Below are 22,327 nucleotides of genomic sequence, written 5' to 3' on the forward strand. Positions count from 1 at the left end.
AATGGAAGATAGTGCCATTGCATAAGGGTGGGAGCAGACTTGAAGTGTCTAATTATAGTCCAGTTTGTGTGTCATCAGTAGTTAGTAAGATCTTGGAGAAAGTAGTGAGGGACCGTATACAGCATTGGGCAGATGAGGGTAATGTTATCTGTGAGAGTCAACATAGATTTGTGAAGGTGCACTCTTGTTTTAACAATATGCTAGCCTTTTATAATAAAGTTACAAGAACATTAGATGAGGGAAAGGTATATACTGCCATTTTCCTATGCTTAGCAAAGGAATTTGACAGGGTGCCACATGATAAGCTGATATTCAAGTTGCAGCACATGGGTCTGGATGTCAGATTGGTCAACTGGATTCAGGATTCGCTGTCCAATAGGTATCAGAGAGTTGTGTATGGTAGAACAATATCAAAGAGGCAGAAGGTTACAAATGGGGTCCCACACGGCTCAGTACTGGGACAAATAATGTTTAATCTTTATATCAATGACATTGTCCGTGGATTGCAAGGGGATATTCACTTGTTTGCGGATGATACGAAGCTGGAATGGGTTATTAGTAATAGTGCAGATGTGGTAGCCCTGCAAGAGGATTTGAATAAGCTAGATAGATAAGCAAATGGATGGGGGGTGTCAGATTAATGCAGCAAAATGTAAGGTCTTGAGGTTAGGGACACATCGATGGGAACAATGCATACTCTATGGGAGGAGTTAAACTAAAGGAAGTAATGGAGACAAGAGATCTGGCAGTTGATGTTTGATAGCAACCTGAAATTTAGCAGACATATTGCAAAGGTAGTGAAGGTAACACAGAGGATTGCTGCAATAATGAGAAGGACACTGACCTGCAGAGATAAAAGGGTTATCATTCTGTTGTATAAGACTCTGATCAGACCACACTTAGACTATTGTTCTCAGATCTGGTCTGGTGGTTGGAATCCCCAGGATTTGAAGGGGATAAATTAACTGTGGAAAGGGTACAGAGGCAGATAACAAAGATGGTTTCAGGACTGTACAATGTCAGTTATGAGGATCAGCTGAGGGAATATGGACTGCAGAGTTTGGTGGATAGAAAAAGGAGAGATGATATGATTGAAACTTTAAACTGTTGAAAGGTGGTTACAGGGTTGACACTTGGTTGATTAGCGGGAAGGAATCATGACAAGCAGTTATCCCTGGAAGTTACAAAAGGAAACTGTGAGAAAGAGGGTGAGGAGTGGTTTCTTTGCATGGAGGGGTGGTAGAACCATGGAATGCATTGCCTGATACAGTGGTGAGAGCGAGAACGGTCAATGTGTTTAAGGAGTGGTATGATAGACTTTGTGTTTCCTAGGAGGGACCTCCCTCGATGAGTCTTGATATACTTGTGTTTCTTGGAAAGGACCTTCCACGATGAGCCTTTTGACTCCATGGAGGCCTGAATAATAAAAATAATACATGGTAGAGATTCAAGAGGATATACTTAGTCGGATGTTGCTATATTATTCTTATTCTTATTATTTCGGGCAATTCCAAGGAGTCGACAGACTCATCGAGGGAGGCCCTAACATCATGTCAAGAACAACTATTCGACATTCACACAGTATCTATCATACCTCGCCTTGAACTCATTCACGGTCATAGCACCCACAACAGACTCCGGCAGCGTATTCCACTCATTCACCACTCTCCAAGTAAAAAACCTAGCTCTAACACCCCTGCTAACCACATTCTTGCCCAGCTTCCATGTATGGCCCTTAGTCCTCCCACCACCAGTCCTATTCTCAAAAATATCTTCTGGATTTATCCTATAGAAACCCTTCAGTAATTTGAATGTGTCAATCATATCACCTGTTTTCCGCCTATCAACCAATTTTTGCAACCCACAAATCTTCAACCTGTTCTCATAAGGTTCATTCCGCAAAGACCTGCTATCATCTTCGTCACTCATCTCTGGATACTGTCCACCTCCTCTGCATCAAGAAGAAACCCTGGCACCCATATCTGAGCACAGTAGTCTAGATGGGGTCTTATCAAGGCTCGATATAGTGGAACAATAACTTGTTTGTCTCTGCTTGTGAAAGTATTTTTAAGCAACCAAGTGATTTGGTGAGCTGATTTAACCACTTTTGCAATGTGCCCACTAAACTTCAACTCCCTATCCACCAACACTCCTAAATCCCTGGCCTCATCAATCTCCTGGAGTACAGTTCCACCAGTGTGATATACTGCTGCTAATCTTTTCACTCCCAAATGCATAACCTTACACTTTGCCACATTAAATTGACATCCATTTTCTCTTGGCCAGTTCTCCAAACTATCCAAATCATTCTGCAAAATTTTGACATCCTGGTACTCACAATTGCTCTACCCAACTTTGCATCATCAGTAAACAAGTGAACACTTCCTCTCAGATCCTTTCCTATATCGTTAATGAACAAATTGAAAAGTAGTGGTCCAAAAACAGAACCCTGCGGCACACCACTAGTCACAAGCCGTCTTTTGGACTTCACTCCTGAATAAACCACTCTCTGGTATCTCTCCATCAACCACCCTCCTATCCATCTCACCAACCCTATATACATCCCTATCTGCTCCAGTTTATTGATTTGAGTTTCATGTGGTATCCTGTCAAAGGCTTTGGCCTATAGACTGGGTAATGTGGCTGGTAATGACCATGAAATGTATAATACAATTAGTCAAGCAAATAAGAAAACGGTGATCATTATGGGCAATTTTGATTATGGTAATATAGACTGGGATGATGAGATAGCAACTAGAAATAAAGAAAATGAGTTTTTCGAGTTTTTGAGAGAAAACTATCACAAGGATTAAGGATTTTGGATTCGATCATCTTATCAGAGGATGTTAATATAAACGAGGTGGTAAATCACCCTCCAGTTGGTGAGAGCAACCATGAAGTGATTATCTGGGTGGTTGCTAACAGTGTGAAGACTTCTGTGAAGAAAGAGTATATGTGGGATTACAAGGCTGGTGATTATGAGAAGCTCAGGAGACAGCTGGTAGGTGTAGTATGGAATGAGGAGTTGGCTGGAAAGGAGATCACTGCTGCCTGAGTAATATTCAAGAACTATCCAGTACAAGCAATGTCTAAATGTATTCCAAGGGTCAGAAGGTTAAATAAGGTGGGCATTAAATGGATGAATGAAGAGATTAAGTAAGCATTACAAAGGAAAAAGGCATTATTCAGGCAACCTAAGAATGGTGGTAATAATAAATTTCACAAGGATTACATAAGAACAGGGAAGGGGCGATTCGGTAAGGATAGAAAAAGCAGCATGAGTGGCGTTGCATAATGAAGCCAAAAAAAATTTTATGGTGTTCTTTCAATATGTAGCCATAAAAAAAAACAATGATGTCGGATGACTTTGATCGGAGAAAATAGTATAAGAAAAATTGCTGCTGAGGATAATCGAGATATTTAATGAGCAGTTCATAAAGGTCTTTCATTCTTGTGAGTGTCACATCATGGAGAGTTTGAGAGCAGTGGATGATAAGAAACAGTGACTGACTGTAAGTGAGCAAAGAGGTATATGGGGAATTGAGCAAACTTCATGTTAATAAGGCTGTGGGACTTGATAATATATCACAATGTATTTTGTAGGAATATGTCAGGGAGTTTTCATCTGCCTTGACATATTTTTTTAATAGAAGTCATGCACTGAGTCGAGTTCCAAAGGAGTTGAAGGAAGGCAAGATTGTTCTGCTTCATAAAGGAGGTGACAGAAGTGAAGCATGAACTGAGTCGAGTTCCAAAGGAGTTGAAGGAGGGCAAGATTGTTCTGCTTCATAAAGGAGGTGACAGAAGTAAAGCATCAAATTATAGGGTAATCTATATGTCAGGTGTTGTGATAATGTATAGGAGATACTGGTGAGTACAGGGATTCAATATTGGGTTAACAACAGTTATATTATCTTTGGTACACACTATGGATTTGCTAAAGGGAGGTCATGTTGTCATGTTTTAGTAATCCTTACTTATTACAATAAGGTGATGGCTTTCTTGGACAAAGGAGATGGATGCACAGTAGTATACTTATATTTCACAAAGACTTTCGTAGATAACTTATGGTAGGTCAATAATCAAAGTAGAGCAGATTTGATTGGATATTAGACTAATGCACTGGATTGGAGATTGGCTATCTGATAGGTATCAGCAAGATGTGTATGGGCGAGCAATATCCAGGAAGAGGACCGTCACTAGTGGTGTGCCTCAGGAGTTGTTTTAGGGCAATTGCTTTTTAACCTTTACTTTAATCATAATGGGCAAGATTTGAATGGCAATGTTCAATTGTTTGTAGGTGATGCAAAGTTGGGACGAACTATGAGGAGTAGAGCAGATGTGGCCTTGCAAGAAGGCTTAAATAGAGTGTGTGAATAGGCACTGGAGTGGAAATGCCAGTACAGATGTTAGGTTTTAAATTTTTGAAAACAAAAATGGGATGTAGAATTCACTCTTGTTGGGGATATATTGTTGGAGGTGGAGGAAATAAAAGATCTTAGGGTGATGGTGGATAAGGATCTAAAATTTAGAGGACAACACAATGAATTCTGGGAATGATGCAGAGGACTCTGACTTGTAAAGGTAAGGAGATTCTGGTTTGATTGTACGAGGGTGGTCTGAAAAGTTATCGGCCTAATAATGAAAAAACGAATTTATAATTTCAAAATTATTTTTATTTTTCAACATAATCTCCCTTAAGACTAATACATTTATTCCAGCAATAGTCCAGCACCATTATCCCATCCCTATAGTGGTTCTCAGTAAGATCTGCAAAATACCCTCTATAGCTGCAATCACCTCTTGATTCGATGAAAAACGCCGACCAGTGAGGAAGAGGTTTAGTTTTGAGAAGAGATAGATGTCAGAGGGAGCCAAATCTGGGGAATAGGGTGGATGTTCCAACAACTCATAGTGCAGATCCCTTAATTTTCCATTTGCCAAAACACCTTTGTGAGCAGGTGCATTGACCTGATGAAAGATGATTTTTTTCTTCTGCAAATTGGGTCTTTTCTCACGATTTTTTTCATCTAGTCTGGTTAAAAGATGGGAATAATATTCTGCAGTTATTGTTTTACCCTTTTCAAGATAATTAATAAACAAAATGCCTTATCATCCCAAAACACCGATGCTATGACCTTTCCTGCTGATGGAACTGACTTTGTCTTCTTTGGCGCTGAACACTGGCTTCTGTTCACTGTTTTGACTGCTGTTTGGATTCTGGTGTGTGTAATGGTGAATCCAAGTCTCATCTGTAGTAATAAATCAACACACAAAATCAGTTTTATTCTTGTTAAAACCCTGCAAGCAATGTTCGGAGATTTTCATGTGAGTGCATTTTTGATCTGCTATGAGCAAGCACGGCACTCATCTTGCACAAAGCTTTTTCATTTGCAATTCTTCATGCAAAAGATATCATACACTTTCTTTTGAAATGCCTATAATCTCAGCAATTTCACACACTTTGACTCGCCGGTCATCCAATACCATTTCGTGCACTTGATCAATGTTTTCTGGCATTGTTACATTTTTTGGACGTCCATCACGCAGATCATCTTCATGGCTGGTATGGCAACATTTAAACTCGGCAGCCCATTTCTTAATTGTCGAAAATGAAGGTGAAGACTGCCCATAAACTTTTATGAATTTCGAATGAATTGCTTTTGGCGTTAAACCTTCTTTTACAAAATAATAAATTTAGTTTAATCCTTTATCCAAGTGTGAGCAAACAAAGTTTGCACATGAAAATATTTTCAGCACTGGTGTAAGGTAGTACAACACCGGGCAGCTCACAGCAAAGTTGGATCAAGCACCCAACTCCTTGTCCCAGTATCTCCCATAATGCACAGCACATCTCCTTGTGGACATGTATACTGCTATGCATTAAGGGAAGGGCCACTACCCATACCGGTTTCGACCTTTATTGAGGTCTCGTCAGCGGGAGCCAGGTCCAGAGTGGAGATACTAAGGCAGAAGCAATAGGAGAGGTCATCCTTACCTATAGGAGTTGCCAAAAGGTGTGCCACCTTATTATTAAATTACTCTGGATTTAGAGAAAGATGTTTGAAAGTTTATTTTTCACTTGGTTAGACTATAATAAATTTAGTTTAATCCTTTATCCAAGTGTGAGCAAACAAAGTTTGCACCTGAAAATATCTTCAGGACTGAGGTAAGGTAGTACAACATAGAGCAACTCGCAGCAAAGGTGGATCAAGCTCCAAACTACTTGTCTCAACAAGGACCTGGCTCCCACTGACGAGACCTCAATAATGGTCGAAACCGGTATGGGAGTGGCCCTTCCCTTAATGCATAGCGGCATTCATGTCCGCAAGGAGATGTGCTGTGCATTATGGGAGATACTGAGACAAGGAGTTGGGAGTTTGATCCACCTTTGCTGCGAGTTTCCCAGTGTTGTACTACCTTACCTCAGGCCTGAAGATATTTTCAGGTGCAAATTTTGTTTGCTCACACTTGGATAAAGGATTAAACTATATTTATTATACATTTTTTGAAAATTATGAAGACAACTACCGTGTTTGAATAAAAACTTTAGTTTAATATAACTAAAATCTACATTCGACGTTTCGACCTTTTATGTCAAGGTCATCATCTGGAGCATACAACTATACACAGAAAACAAGTTACACTACAATCAAACTGGTCAGTATCTTTGTTAAAGATACTGACCAACTGCTACAACAATTGTTGGCCTGACCTCTGGTGGGAAAAAAAAAATTATACATCGATGCTAGAGTCCTATTATTAGTGTTATCTGTTTGTTGTAGAAATACATTGGGCGTAACAACAAGTATCTATCTATATACATATATTAACATCATGAATATACTTGATGTTAATAAACCATTCCATACAGTTGGTATGGAATGGTTTCTAATACTAGTTGAAGATTGGTTAGAGTCCTGACTTATGTTGGATTTTATGTATTAGGTAGACTGAATGTGTGCCATCCAGATCCTTGGAATTTTCATGCCATCTTTGTTGTTGATATTTGGGTGGTTTATCAGGATTTCGCAGGCTTCCTATATTTATTATAGTCTAATCAAATGAAAAATAAACTTTCAAACATCTTTCTCTGAATCCAGAGTAATTTAATAATAAGGTGGCACACCTTTTGGTAACTCCTATAGGTAAGGATGACCTCTCCTATTGCTTCTGCCTTAGTATCTCCACTCTGGACCTGGCTCCCGCTGACGAGACCTCAATAAAGGTCGAAACCGGTATGGGTAGTGGCCCTTCCCTTAATGCATAGCAGTATACATGTCCACAAGGAGATGTGCTGTGCATTATGGGAGATACTGGGACAAGGAGTTGGGTGCTTGATCCAACTTTGCTGTGAGTTGCCCGGTGTTGTACTACCTTACCTCAGTCATGAAGATATTTTCAGGTGTAAACTTTGTTTGCTCACACTTGGATAAAGGATTAAACTAAATTTATTATTGTCTAACCAAGTGAAAAATAAACTTTCAAACTTCTTTTACAAAGAATTTTATAACCGCATGATACTAAATTTTATCCATTTCAAGGGATACAGCTTTTGCTTCAGATAGCTGTATAAAACAAACTACTTGATAGAATGACTTGCAATGTCACAAAGATGCTTACGACAGATGTACCAATTAGAAAAAAAAATCGTGCTGATAGTATTGCCATCTATGGTTGAGGCCGAGAACTTTTCAGATTACCCTTGTATAAGGCCTTGATTAGGCCACCATATGGACTACTGTGAAAAGATTTGGTTACCTGGTTTTTAAAAGGATGAAGAGATGTTAGAGATTGTCCAGAAACAATTGACCAAAATAGTTTCTGATCTCTGGAATGTTAAATATGAAGAAACGTTGAGAAGATGCAATTTACAGAGTCTTGTGGATAGGAGGAAGAGGAGTGATATGACAGAAATGTATAAGTTGGTAAGGGATTGCTACAGGATTAACTTTGAAGAGATTGTTCATAAAATGGTAGGAGATGAGTCTTGCACTGGGTCAAGTTCCAAAGGAGTGGGAGAAAGGCAACAATGTGCCCCTTCATAAGCAAGATGGCAAAACTCAGGCAAATCTGTGTGTAAGGAGTTGTAAGTTGTTGGAGAAGTTGGTGAGAACAAGGATCTATAAGTGGGTTGACAACAGTAGAATTATCTTTGTTGGACAGCATGGATTTGCTAAAGAGAGGTCATGTTTTAGTAATGTTCTTACTTATTACAATAAGGTGACGGTTTCCTTGATAGATTACCGCATGATAAGTTGATAGTCAAACTAATGCGAATGAGGTTGGATCAAGTATAATTTTGAATGAAAATTGGAATACTGGTTTAAATCTTAACGTAATATTGTTTATTTTTGGTAGCTTGTTGTGTCTGTGTGATTTTGGTGTGAATTCCGTTTTATTTAAATTAGTATTTTAACGATACGTTTCATAGAATAGATAATGGCATCCAAAAATATGATGCCTTTGTTCAAAAACTGTAATGTGAGGGAGTTTGTCCAATGTGATGTGTGTGGGATGTATGCATTCCCAAAGGAGGCTGGAGTTTGGGTGGAAAGTGATAGTGGTGGGAGAATGTGTAAGTGTAAGCAAAGTGAGGAATTGAAGTATGTGTCAGGTCATGAGATAGTTATGGTTGAAGAAAGCCAGAATATAGTGAAAATAGTGGCTTGATAGGGAATTGTGATGTTGTATAAGATGGCAATGAGAGCGGTGATCAAAGAGAGAGTGAAAGCAACTATACAGAGAGAGAAAATGGTTTAAATGATGAAAAAAAATGAGGAATTATTTGTAGGGAGTGAGATCGCTAGGTTGCACGTAGTGATATACAGTGTGCAGTGGCAGTTGGAGCATCTGCAAAACTCTTTCCAGAGTGCCTCGGCTAATGGAAATAAACAAGTGTTTGAAAGGAAAGATAAGCGTAAGAGTGGGAGAGTTTCTGAAATGAAGGAAAGAGTGTTGTATGGTGACTCGTTATTAAGAGGAGTGATAGATGGGAGTTTAACTAAATCGTACTTACCGGGTGCAAAATTTAAGGATGTAAGTGAGAGTATTAGAGCGCAAAAACAGAGGGTGAAAGAATTGATAGTTGTGGCGGGTACAAATGAATTGAAAGGAGATAAATTTTTTATGAGAGAGGACTTGAAAGTATTGTTAAAGGTTGCGAAAGAAAAAAGTGACAGAGTTAGGATTGTGATTCTGTTGCGCAGTACGACAGAGAGGAGTTTAGAAGGAGGACCATAATCACAAATGACTTTATGCGCAGGTTATGCAGATGATGTGGTGTGGAATTCGTGGACATGTGGAATGAGTTTGATGGGTGAAAGGATTTATACAAGATGGATGGCCTGCATTTGAATGGATTTGGTGTGCAAAGACTGGAAAAAGTGTTACTGAATGAAGTGAAAATGGATGTGCAGAACCAGGGAAACAAACTATCAAGGAGGGGGAGAAGTGGATATGCAGACATCAGTGAGACAGTTGAGTGTAAGAATGTATATAATGGACCTGAGCCAGTACTAAGGACAAGAAATCGGAATGAGATAGTTAGAATAACACATCAAGATAGGGGTAGGACAAAGGGACCTCTCCTTTTCATGTATACTAATGCCAGGATTATTAGGAACAAGAAAGAATAATTTTTGGCATTGATTGGGTCTTCCTGGCCACAGGTTATTGGCATTAGTGAAATATGGCTGACGGAAGATGGTATAGTCAGTGTGATAGAATGTGTAGGTTATAGTGTGTTTAGGAGGAACAGAGAGAATAAAATGGGAGGAGGAATGTTATTGATGATAGCTGATGAACTGCAGCCAAGGAGAATTGAAGTTGTATTGCATGATAGTGAAAAGAGCTCATTTGAGGCTATTTGGTGTGAGATTGAGACTGGCAGAACAAAATATACAGTTAGGTGCTGCTTTAGACCAGGTGAAGGAATAGATGGTGGAGATAGTATGCATAAACAAATTGATGAAATGAGTGGAAGAAGGGTAATTATTATGGGGTTTTCAACTATGGTAACATTGATTGGAAGGAGGAGAGGACACATGTGAGAAAGGAAATGGATTTTATTCAATTATTAATGGATAACTATCTGAGACATGGAAATGGATTTTATTCAGTTATTAATGGATAACTATCTGAGACGGCATGTAATTGAAAATACTAGGAGATTGAGAGTGCTTGACCTGGTAATAGCATCTGAGAATTTGACTGTAATGAATATGACCATATTGCCTCCTATTGGTGAGAGTGATTATAAGGTCTTGACCTGGGAGGTGGCTAAAGGTGTGGAATTTTCGATTAAGACAGGGTATATGTGGAATTACCGTGCTGGCAAGTATGACAAGCTTAGGAGATTGCTTGGATCAGTGCCATGGCACATAAAACTGCGAGGGCTGGATGTCGATAGAGCATGGGAAGTGGTCATTTTTAGGAAGTTATGACTGATTGTATACCTAGGGTCTGAATAGTAAAACAAGTAAGGGTTAAATGGATGAATAACACCATTAAGCTTGAGCTGCAGAAAAAGAAACAACTGTGGAGGGAATTTAAAGAGAAAGGTGACCTGCAGGCACACGAATGGTATAAAGCGCAGGCCAGAAGGATAACGAGTGTGGTAAAAAAAGCAAAAGAGGATTATGAAAGGAAACTAGCTATGCAAGCTAAAGAGAATCCCAGTTCTTTCAATATGCTGCAAGCAAAAAAAAAAAACTGTACACGGCAGAATGATTTTAAGGAATGACGATGGTAAGGAGGGCACTGAATCAGTCGATATAGTGGAATTACTGAGCGAGCACTTTGCAAGAGTATATCATCCAGGTGGTGACATTGGAAAAAGGAAGGAACCATTAGTTTATATGGGAATTGTGATGAATGAAGTGGAGGTGAATAGTCTATTACAGAACCTTAATGTGAATACATCTGTGGGATTGGATGGTATACTGGCACGGGTCTTACGGGAAGCGGCTAAAGAATTATCAGTGACCTTGACCATCTTGTTTAATCTGAGTCTCGGGTCTGGTTTAGTCCTGAAGGTGTGGAAAGAGGAAAAAAATAGTTCCACTGCATAAAGGAGGATCCAAGACTACTGTTGCAAATTACCGACCGATCAGCATATCAGGAGTCATTGTCAAGGTCTTGGAGAAAGTAGTCAAGAGAAAAAAATACAGGAATGGATTGATGAAAATGAGATATTGTAAAGGGGACAGCATGCCTTTGTGAAGGGTAGATCATGCCTCAGTAACTTGCTCAAGTTTTATAACACAGTGACGGCTGAACTGGATAAGGGTAACAGGTTTACAGTGATTCTACTGGACCTTGCTAAAGCCTTTGATAGGATACCACATGGAATTCTAATCTGTAAACTACAACATATGGGAATGGATATAGGGTTGGTGAGATGGATAGGTGGGTGGTTGATGGAGAGATATCAGAGAGTAGTTTATTCAGGAGTAGAGTCCAAAAGACAGCCTGTGACTAGTGGTGTGCTGCAGGGTTCTGTTCTTGGACCGCTGCTGTTTAATTTGTTCATTAATGATATAGGGAAGGATCTAAGAGGAACAGTTCATTTGTTTTCTGATGATGCAAAGTTCGGTAGGGCAATGGTGAATGCAGAAGATGTCAAAATCTTGCAGGACGACATGGATAGATTGGAGTTCTGGGCTAAGGAGAATGGATGTCAATTTAATGTGACAAAATGTAAGGTTATGCATTTTGGGGTGAAAAGATTAGTAGCAGTATACCACATTGGTGGAACTGTACTCCAGTTGATTGATGAGACCAGGGACTTGGGAGTGCTGGTGGATAGGGAGATGAAGTTTAGGGGGCACATTGCAAAAGTGGCTAAATCTGCTCATCAATGCACTTGGTTGTTGAAAAATAATTTGACAAACAGAGACAAGCATGTTATTGTACCTCTGTACCGAGCCTTGATAAGACCTCATCTCGACTACTGTGCCCATATTTGGCACAGTAGTCGAGGCCATTGATGGGGAGGAGGTTGAGAGGATCCAGAGGCAAGTGACCAAGACGATTCAGGTCTATGGAATGAACCTTATGAGAACAGGTTGAAGATTTGTGGGTTGCAGAAATTAGTTGATAGGCGGAAAAGGGGGAGATATGATTGAGACATTCAAATTGCTAAAGAGTTTCTAGGATTAATTCAGAGGATATTTTTGAGATCAGGACTAGCGGCGGGAGAACTAGGGGGGACACCTATGGAAGCTGAGCAAGAGTGTGGTTAGCAGGGGTGTTAGAGCTGGGTTCTTTACTTTTAGAGTGGTAAATGAGTGGAATAAGCTGCCAGAGTCTGCTGTGGGTGCTATGACAGTGAGTGAGTTCAAGGCAAGGTATGATAGATACTGTGAGAATGTCATATAGTTGTGTGGACATGATGTTTAGGGCCTCCCTCGATGAGACTAAGGACTCCCTGGAGTCACCCATAATAATAATAATAATATTAGATTAGTGCATTGGATCGGAGACCAACTATCTGATAGGTATCAGCAAGTGGTGTATGTGGGAGAAATATCCAGAAAGAGGAAAGTCACTAGTGGTGTGCCTCAGAGTCTGTTTTAGGGCCATTGCTGTTTAACCTGTTTGTTAATGATATTTGTGAAGGTTTGGATTGAGATATTCTGTTGTTTGCAAATGAGGCAAAGTTGGGATGAACTATGAAGAGTAGAGAAGATGTTGTGGCCTTACAAAAAGATTTGAATAAATTGAGTGAATGGGCACGGAAATGGGGGTGAAAGTTCAATGTTGCAAAATGTAAGTTTTAAAATTTGGGGAAACAAAGATGGGGTGTAGAATTTATGCTTGGTGAGGATATATTGTTGGACGTAGAAGAAATAACAGATCTGAAATTTAGGGGCCACATTGCCAAAATTGTGAAGACAACACAAAAAATTCTGGGAATGATGTGGAGGACACTGACTTGTAGAAGTAAGGAGATTCTTATTCCATTGTATAAGGCTTTGATTAGGCCACACATGGAATTCTGTGCACTGATTTGGTCACCTGGTTTTCAAAAGGACGAAGAGATGTTGGAAAGGTTCCAGAGATGACTCACTACCTTAGTTAGATATGATATAATAGAGACCTACAAGTCAGTAAGGGGTTGTTATAGGATCAATGTTGGAGAGATTTTACAGAAAATGGTGGGAAATCAGGGGAGAACCAGAGGACATCCCTGCAAGCTGTATAAGGAGGGTGTAACAGGCGAGTGAGAAGTTTTTTGCATGCAAAGTTGTGAATTATTGGAATGCCTTTCCTGAGAATTTGTGTGTTTTTAACACGTTCACTGCCAACTACGAGTATACTCGTAGTTGGTATATGAGCCTCACAAGCCAACTACGAATATACCTGTATGACGCTTCCACCAGCAATGAGATTACTCGTACTGACCTTGAAGAAGTGAAAGTGCTTGGTGTGTGGAGTGAGCGGCGAAAGTGTGTATACTCGTAGTTGGTATATGAGCCTCACAAGCCAACTATGAATATACTCGTATGCCTATTACCACCGGCAACGAGATGATTACTCATACGAACCTTGAAGAAGTGAAATTGCTTGCTTTGTGGTAACAAACTATGCCCAAGGAGCATGGCAGCAAACGTGTTAAGATGCAGTATGATGAGCTGTGTGTATAAAAAAGGACCTTCTAGATTATTCTTTGATTCCATGGGATCTTATGAAAATAATAATAAGAAGAAGAAGAACAAGAGGTCATCTCTGGAAGTTGTATAAGGAGAGTATGAGCAAGGAATTATGAAGCATGTTTTTTGCATGGAGATTTGTGAATGATTTAAATGCATTGCCTGAGAGTGTGATGTCTGCAGAGAATTTGAATGTGCTTAAGGCAATGTAAGATGACATGCATATGACAAAGGGACTTCCTTGATGAATCTTAGAATCCATGGGATCTTACAATAATAATAATAATAAGTATTTTAGCCTTTGATTATAATTTTAAATGATTTCACTGACTTTCTGATCTGGTCATTTTTTCCAGGAACATTGTGAATTTTAAAAAGATATTTAAAAATATCTAAGCTGTCAGTTGTCAAAGTTAAATTATAAGTAGTTATTTTACTGCTTAGTAATTCTAACCTTGAGATCATTTTATGTTTCTATGTATCACATAGAAGTGGAAGATTTTTACTTCCACAATCCAGAATGTTCCATCAGTCAAATAGACAAACCAGTCAGAGAATATGTGCAATTCACCAACGAAATATACCATCTTCATGGCAGTTTCCCTCAATTATAATTCCAAAAATCATAATCTGAGTTTGTATGTGAAAATGTCTAAAATAGTTTAGACACAAAATGGTTTAACTCATCAAAATCACAAACTCCCTATACATTAAAATTAATAAAATAATACTAAAATTAATTAAATTAGTAGGAAGCTAATTGAAAACAGACCCCACCCCCAAAAAATCTCTCCTTTCAGTTTATCAATTTATATACAATTAAACCACAAGTAACGAACTGATACCTTCTTGGAAATGTGTTTGCAAGTTCAATGTTTGGAAGTAAAATTTATTCTTTCATAAGATTATTATTATTACTCCCTCCATGGAGCTGGCAGACTCATCGTAGAAGGTTCATTCAACTGTGAACATATTTCATCAGAAATATTCTGGTTTTATGACCACATATGGTGATTAAATCAGCAAATATGATTAAAATTCCTACGCAATGCAACAAAAACCAAGGTTTGATTTTAAATCAAGTTTGGTCATTGTTTATTAAACATTTATCGACTTCAGACCTAGGACAGAGTGAGCGTGAACCACAGAACGCGATAACAAATAGCACTGTCTCCAACTAACACACATTAATGGTTATATAGATCTGTTATTCATTTTTTTAACAAACTTTTTTGATGTTCATAATATCAACAAATGAACTTGTTTTTCATTATTTTTTATAGTTTGTGCTTTAAACTGTTCTCTTTACCCCTGAAGACATTAGTCATAAGACTAACGAAACTTGTCGGGTTATTTTTAGTACTTGTTTAGTTTTTTAAAAATAGTTCTCTAATAAACATGTGGCCACAAAACCGGAATATTTCTATTGAACTTCTTAACTCCAGAAACCTATGCATGAATGTGAACATATTTGTTGAAAGTTTTTTTCATGTGGTTATAAATCAAAGATGCCAAAGAAATTATATTCTTGGTTTCATCCATTATCCACTTGTAAGCAAACAAAGTTTGCACGTGAAGAAACTTCATGACTGGACTACTTGTATATAGAGGCTAATGACTTCAATTAGTCTACCATAAGGCATAATCCACATATCTTATGGATAAGTATAATGCTATGTATTATGGGAAGGGCTACTATGAATACTAATCCAGAGTATTTTAGTAATAAATTGTGACACCTTTTAACTAGTTGCTTGTGAGAAATATATGAGTTCTGCATTACTTCAACCTTAGTATCTCTTTTGGTTTTGGCTTCCATTGATGAGAATGCATCTCTTTTTTTTTTTTTTTTTTTTTTTTTTTTTTTTTTTTTTTTTTTTTGATATTTTGGTAAAATTCAGCAAGATCAGTGGATTAACTGTTAATGGAGACAAAACAAAATTAAAGGTTTTTGGAAAGTAAGATAGATCTTGGAAGCAGTCCTTTTGGACTAATTCCTAAGAGAACACACCTCATTATATTTGGATTCCCTTTTCCACTTACTCAATATGATCACCATTTCAAGAACATTGAAACGCTAGAAGACTGGAAAATTGAGTCACTCTCTGTTTCTTTTAAAGACATAGTACTCAAAACCATAATCCCTGCTCATGTTTACATAATAAATATTACAGATGTCACAGAAGCAAGTAAGCCATGTGAAGATCAAGAGTGTTAGATCTGATCATTTCAACAGTGGATGTAATTATGAGTGAGATTTCACACTTTCCTCCAGTTTGTGAGAGTGATAATGAAGTGGTCACCTGGGTTGTGGATAGACATATGCAGACTTTTCTGAGGAAAGGATATATGTGGAATTATAAGGATGGTGATTATGACAAGCTTAGGAGACAGCTTGGAGCTATAGCATGGAATGAGGAGTTGAGCGATAAGAAAAGAAATGCTGCTTGGGAACTGACAAAGAAATACATAAAATACATAAGATAGGTGTAAAATGGAACGAGGAGCAAAAGCATGAATTTTGGAAGAAGAAGGTATTTTGGAGGCAGTACAAGATGAATAATGGTACTAATAAGTTAGATGAAAAGTATAAAGAACAAGCCAGGAGAATGACTCAGTTAGTAAGGAAAACAAAAGTAGAGTATGAGCAGAAATTGGCAAATCAGGCTAAGAAAAATCCTAGAGAGTTATTTAGATATGTGGCAAGTAGAGGAAAGAATGATCATGGAAAGATGAAGTTAAGGGATGAAAGTGGTAGAATGGTAACTACTGCAGAAGACATTGTTGAGGTATTCAGTGATCAATTTATAAGGGTGTTTCATCCTGATCAGGGTGGAATCATGAGGAACTTAAGTGTAGAGGACATAGGAGAGGATAGCTTAATTGTGAGTGAGCAGGAGGTATTTGAGGAAATAAATAACCTTGATGTTAATAAGGCGATAGGATTTGATGACATATCACTACGCATCTTAAGGGAATGTTCCAGGGAATTAGCAGTAGCATTGGCATGCCTGTTTAATAATAGTTTTGCAACAGCACAGATTCCAAGGGAGTTGAAGGATGGTAAAATTGTTCCACTGCATAAAGGCAGATAAGGCTGTAGCTTCAAATTATAGGCCAATCTGTATATCTAGAATTGTGGTGAAGTTACTGTAGAGAGTGGTGAGAAATAAGATACAGAAATGGGTTGATAACAGTAGTATTCTCTGTGGTTATCAGCATGGGTTTGCTAAAGGGTGATCATATTTTACTAAACAAGGTGACAAACACCTTTGACAGGGGAGAGGCATATTATAGTGGTGTTCTTAGATTTTGCAAAAGCTTTTGGTAGACTGCCACACGACAAGCTGTTAAATAAATTGAATCAGATGGAATTAGGTAACTCACTTCTGAGTTTGATCAGTGACTGGCTGTCAGATAAGTATCAGAAAGTATCCCATAAGTATCCTGGTGGTGCCCCCTGGCTGGCTATATTGGTGGTTCTTGGCCTTTGGGGCTGAAGTTCTTCTGATAATTGTTTCCCAAATTTGGGGCAGTCTCATGCATCTAAATTTGTTGAGGTTTGGCATGTTCCTAAGGGCTGAGGCTGATTCCATGAATAGTCTTTCATACTTGAACTCGCTGTGGTGTATGACTGTGGCTTTCTTCCATCTTATTCTGTGGCGAGTATCCAGAGCGTGGTCTGCAAGCCCAGAGTGGCTGTACTGGTGAAATCGGATGTAATCCTTGTGTTCTGAGATTCTGATATTTGCTGTCCTGCCTGTTTGGCCAAAGTAAGACAATTTACAGCTGCAAGGGACCTGGTACACACCAGGTAGGTCTAGGGGAAGTGGTTGGTCTTTAGTGGAGTATTAGATCGATCCACTTACCTCCCCATTAATTACAATCCCACATTAATTAAAACTCACAAATTAGAAAACTCCATAGGCTCCTTAAGAAGGTTACTTCTTGGCCTGTGGAGGTTACCAACAGACTAAAACCCTATAACTCTAGACCCCCCCCCCCGCATATATGGGCTCCCTGAAATACATAAAGAAAATGTGCCATTACGTCCCATAGTGGATGGCATTGATTCCCCCACTTACAAACTAGCCAAGCATTTAGCCAAAGCGCTCTCACACTATACTGGCAACACACCATCACACATAAAAAACTCAGCCCACTTCAAAGCCAGTATAGAAAACCTTACACTGCAACACAATGACATAATGGTCAGTTTTGATGTCTCCTTCCTATTCAAGAATGTACCCCTCCAAGAAACCCTAGAGCTAATCCAAGCTAAATTTCCTCCCGATATCTCAGCCCTATTTCAGTTTACAATAAACTCAGGCTATTTCGTTTGGCAGGAAAAATTCTACAAACAGATAGAGGGGACAGCCATGGGTTCACCACTTTCCCCACACTTGGCCAACTTCTTTATGGAGACTTTTGAAGAGAAAGCCTTAAACTCAGCCCCACAAAGACCTACCATATGGCTTCGCTACGTTGATTATGTGTTTCCTATTTGGCCACATGGCCTGGATTCACTCCTCTCCTTCCTAACACACTTAAACAACCAACACCCTAGAATCAAGTTCACCCTGGAAAAAGAGGACAACAATAACCTCCCCTTCCTAGACACACTAGTCACCCGCCAACCTGATGGAACCTTGGTTTTCTCAGTTTATAGAAAACCCACCGATACAGGCAGATACATTCACCAACAATCCCATCACCCCCCCCCACAACAATATGGAGTTATTAAGGCACTATTCAACAGGGCAAAAATAATCTGTTCAAATGATCAAGCCCTAACCACTGAACTAAATCACATCCATGACACTTTCTCAGCCAATGGCTACTCCCCCCCCCCAAAAAAAAAAAATCCAGAGAATACTTAACCCAGTTATCCACAACCCACCACCCCCTCCCCTTCACAAAAAAGATTACTCTAAATCCATCACCATTCCCTACATCCAAGGCACCTCGGAAAAAATCAACAAAATCTTAAGAAAACACGACTTAACCACTTGTTATAGACCACATAGAAAATTGGCAGCCCTTATCCGCTCCACTAAAGACCAACCACTTCCCCTAGACCTACCTGGTGTGTACCAGGTCCCTTGCAGCTGTAAATTGTCTTACTTTGGCCAAACAGGCAGGACAGCAAATATCAGAATCTCAGAACACAAGGATTACATCCGATTTCACCAGTACAGCCACTCTGGGCTTGCAGACCACGCTCTGGATACTCGCCACAGAATAAGATGGAAGAAAGCCACAGTCATACACCACAGTAAGTTCAAGTATGAAAGACTATTCATGGAATCAGCCTCAGCCATTAGGAACATGCCAAACCTCAACAAATTTGGATGCATGAGACTGCCCCAAATTTGGGAAACAATTATCAGAAGAACTTCAGCCCCAAAGGCCAAGAACCACCAATATAGCTCGCCAGGAGGCACCACCAGGACTTTAGGAAAACGTTAGCTTCCTAGCTTCAGTTCTCATTTGCTGTTATGTAGTACTTGTGTGCACGTGTCTTTGTATTAAGTTCCCAAGAAGATGGCAATGTGACGTTTGCCGAAATATCGGAAAGTATATATTAAAGTTTATTTAATTTATATTTCTAGTATACGCTGTCAATTCCTTAAATATTAGTTATCATGTTTAACCAGCGTATAAGCCTCTCAACAAGAATAATTATCCAAGCATAAGCAAACAAGGCTTGCTAACACTTGGATAAAAGATGAAACCAAGAATATAATATCTTGGCATCTTTAATTTACAGAGTCAAGATATAAAATATGGTTATTTTTAGTCACCTATATGCCAAGAAATAAGTGATAGCCGTAGTTTGCAATTATTTGTGAAACGCTACGAAGGTAACTTCTTTATTCTTATACAGTTTAAAACTTTTTTTAAAATAAAATATGGTTCAAATTTTTCTTGAAACATTGTATAGCCTAACTAGATGCAAAAGAACAAACTATCCATGAGAAGCATAATTTGATCTGGAGAAGTATTTTCCATCATCATTTTATGTTGTGGTCTGTTTAGCAGAATACCAGAATGAATTTGATTTTATTAGAAGGCTAGTTTTGTGTATATGAAAGTTGCTCTCCAGTTATCTCTTGTAACCTAAATGTCTTTCAAGTCTGTTTTTTTTTTTTTAATGCACACTATAAAATTGAGCTTAACTATGAAAAACAAAAAATGTGTACAAGGAATGCTATATGTGCATTGCCTGATAGAGTGGAGAGAGCACAAATGGTCAAGAAATTATGATAGACTTTGTATGATAGATTTTTTTTTTAAGGAAAGACCTCCCACAATGAGTCCTTTGACTCCATGGGGGCCTGAATCATAATAATAATAATATGTACATATGTAAGAAATATGTATATATTTAAGAAAATAACAATTTTAAACTGTTAAAAATACATAGGAATGCTTTTTATTGTTATCTTCTTCATCAAATATCATATAATCTTGATTAGTTATAATTGCATTATCGGAACCCCTATGTTGATTCACTACGAAAATTTATTGCATATTGAAAAAATAAATGTATACATGCATGTCTGTATATATAAATATACATGCTGACAGGTGCAAATCCATACATATATCTATACATTGAGATTTTGCATTTTGTTGTAGTGATATCTGGATGTCACATGATAAGATTATATCCATTCTAAAAACACTTAAATTTGATGGAAATGGATGGGATTCATTGGATGCAGTCAAATATGCAGTTGAACTTCTTGGAAGAGATACAGCCAATTCTAAAATATTTCTTATATTTGCAAACAGTGATAAACAGGTAATGTATACTTTCTATGTTACAAATTACTAAAATTTTCATTGCTAGTTTCGAATTTTAGCCAAAGGAATAGTAGAGTCAAATATCACTATGGCAAACATTGCTATGGCAACTTACTCGCTGTAACATACCTATCAACATTTTTTGGCCAAATCTCTACAGATATAAATCTATTCTTAAGGAAATTTAATATAACAAATTATCCACTATAAATACCTATTCTCTTGAACTTACTATTACTATTACCTTCAAGACCTCATGGAGTCAAAGACTCATCTGGGAGTTCCCTTATCACATACACACAGCTCATCATACCCTGTCTTAAACACATTCAAACTCCTTGCAGACACCACACTCTCAGGCAAGGCATTCCAATCATTTACAACTGTGCATGAAAAAAACCTGCCACTCACACCCTCTTTATACAGTTTCCAGGGATGACCTCTGGTTCTCCCCTGATCTCACACTATTTTCTGTAGAACTACTCCAACATTGATCCTATAACAACCCCTTACCAACTTGTAGGTCTCTATATTATCTCCCCTCTCCACCAGACTCTGCAAATTACATCTTCTCAATCTTTCCTCATACTCAATATTCCAGAGGTCAGAAACTACCTTAGTCAGTTGCCTTTGAACCCTCTACAACATCCTTCTGAAAACCAGGTGATCAAATCAGGCCACAAATAGTCCATGTGTGGCCTAATCAAAGCCATATACAATGGAACAAGAATCTACCTACTTCTACATGTCAATATCCTCTGCATCACTCCCAAAAGCCTTTGTGTTGTCTTCACAATTTTGGCTATGTGTTCCCTAAATTTTAGATCCTTATCCACTATCACCCCCAGATCACTTATTTCCTCCACCTCCAACAATATATCCTCACCAAGCATAAATTCTGCATCCCATCTTTGTTTTCCAAATTTTAAAACCTTACATTTTGCAACATTGAACTCACATCCCCATTTCCGTGCCTACATCTTCACTACTCTGCACAGTTAGCCTAGTGGCTTTGTGCTTCGCAACCATATGCCTGGGGGAAGGAGTGTCCTAGGTTCGATTCCCGTCAACGACATGAGGAACTCAAGGATCTTCCTCAGCCATAGCCAAGTTAGCCAGTCTTGGGTGTGGACAGCAGGGTTTTTCTGCCAGTTTATCTGGTGTTTTTCATCCCGCAAACCGGTCCGAGGACACACATGGATTACAGTCAGGAATACTGACCCAGTCTTAGGTCTGATTCGTCAGCCTATACTGGTTCCAGAGGCCAGATAAAATTTGGGGAGACTAGATAGTACCATGAACTCTCGTATAAAGGGGGAACGCTGTACCATCACATTAAATTTATTTTATCTTCACTATTCTTCATGGCTCTTCCCAACTTTGCATCATCTGCAAACAAGTGAATATCTCCATCCAAATCTTCACCAATGTCATTAATATATAAGTTAAACAGTAATGGCCCTAAAACAGACCCTGAGGCACTCCACTAGTGACTTTCCCTTTCCTTGATATTGCTCCCCCATACACAATTGTTGATACCTATCAGATAGTCAGTCTCCAATCCAATGCACTAATCTAATATTCAACCCCATCTGCTCTAGTTTGACTGTTAACTTATCATGAGGTACTCTATCAAAAGCCTTTGCGAAATCCAAGTATATTACTGTATATCCTTCTCCTCTGTGCAAGGAAGCAGTCACTTTATTATAATAAGTAAGTAGATTACTAAAACATGATCTCCCTGTAGCAAATCCATGCTGTTCATCAAAGATAATACCATTGTAGTCAACCCAACTCTGGATCCTAGTTCTCACAGGCTTCTCCAACAACTTATCATTATTATTATTATTATTACGGGTATC

General features: G+C 38.5%; 1 protein-coding gene across 1 annotated transcript in view; it reads left to right on the forward strand.

The window, feature by feature from the left end:
- LOC150095133 (uncharacterized) overlaps window positions 1–22,327 on the forward strand; it is a 489,238-nt gene that overhangs the window by 450,661 nt on the left and 16,250 nt on the right. Inside the window, exon 19 of the mRNA XM_090410959.1 lies at window positions 20,298–20,463. Coding sequence (XP_090267085.1) covers window positions 20,298–20,463 — 166 coding nt within the window. The remainder of the gene's footprint in view (window positions 1–20,297; window positions 20,464–22,327) is intronic.

The sequence above is a fragment of the Typopeltis vanoorti genome, chromosome 21 (assembly GCF_054136105.1).
Source record: "Typopeltis vanoorti isolate ZY-2024b chromosome 21, IOZ_Tvanoo_1.0, whole genome shotgun sequence".
Lineage (NCBI taxonomy): Eukaryota > Metazoa > Arthropoda > Arachnida > Uropygi > Thelyphonidae > Typopeltis > Typopeltis vanoorti.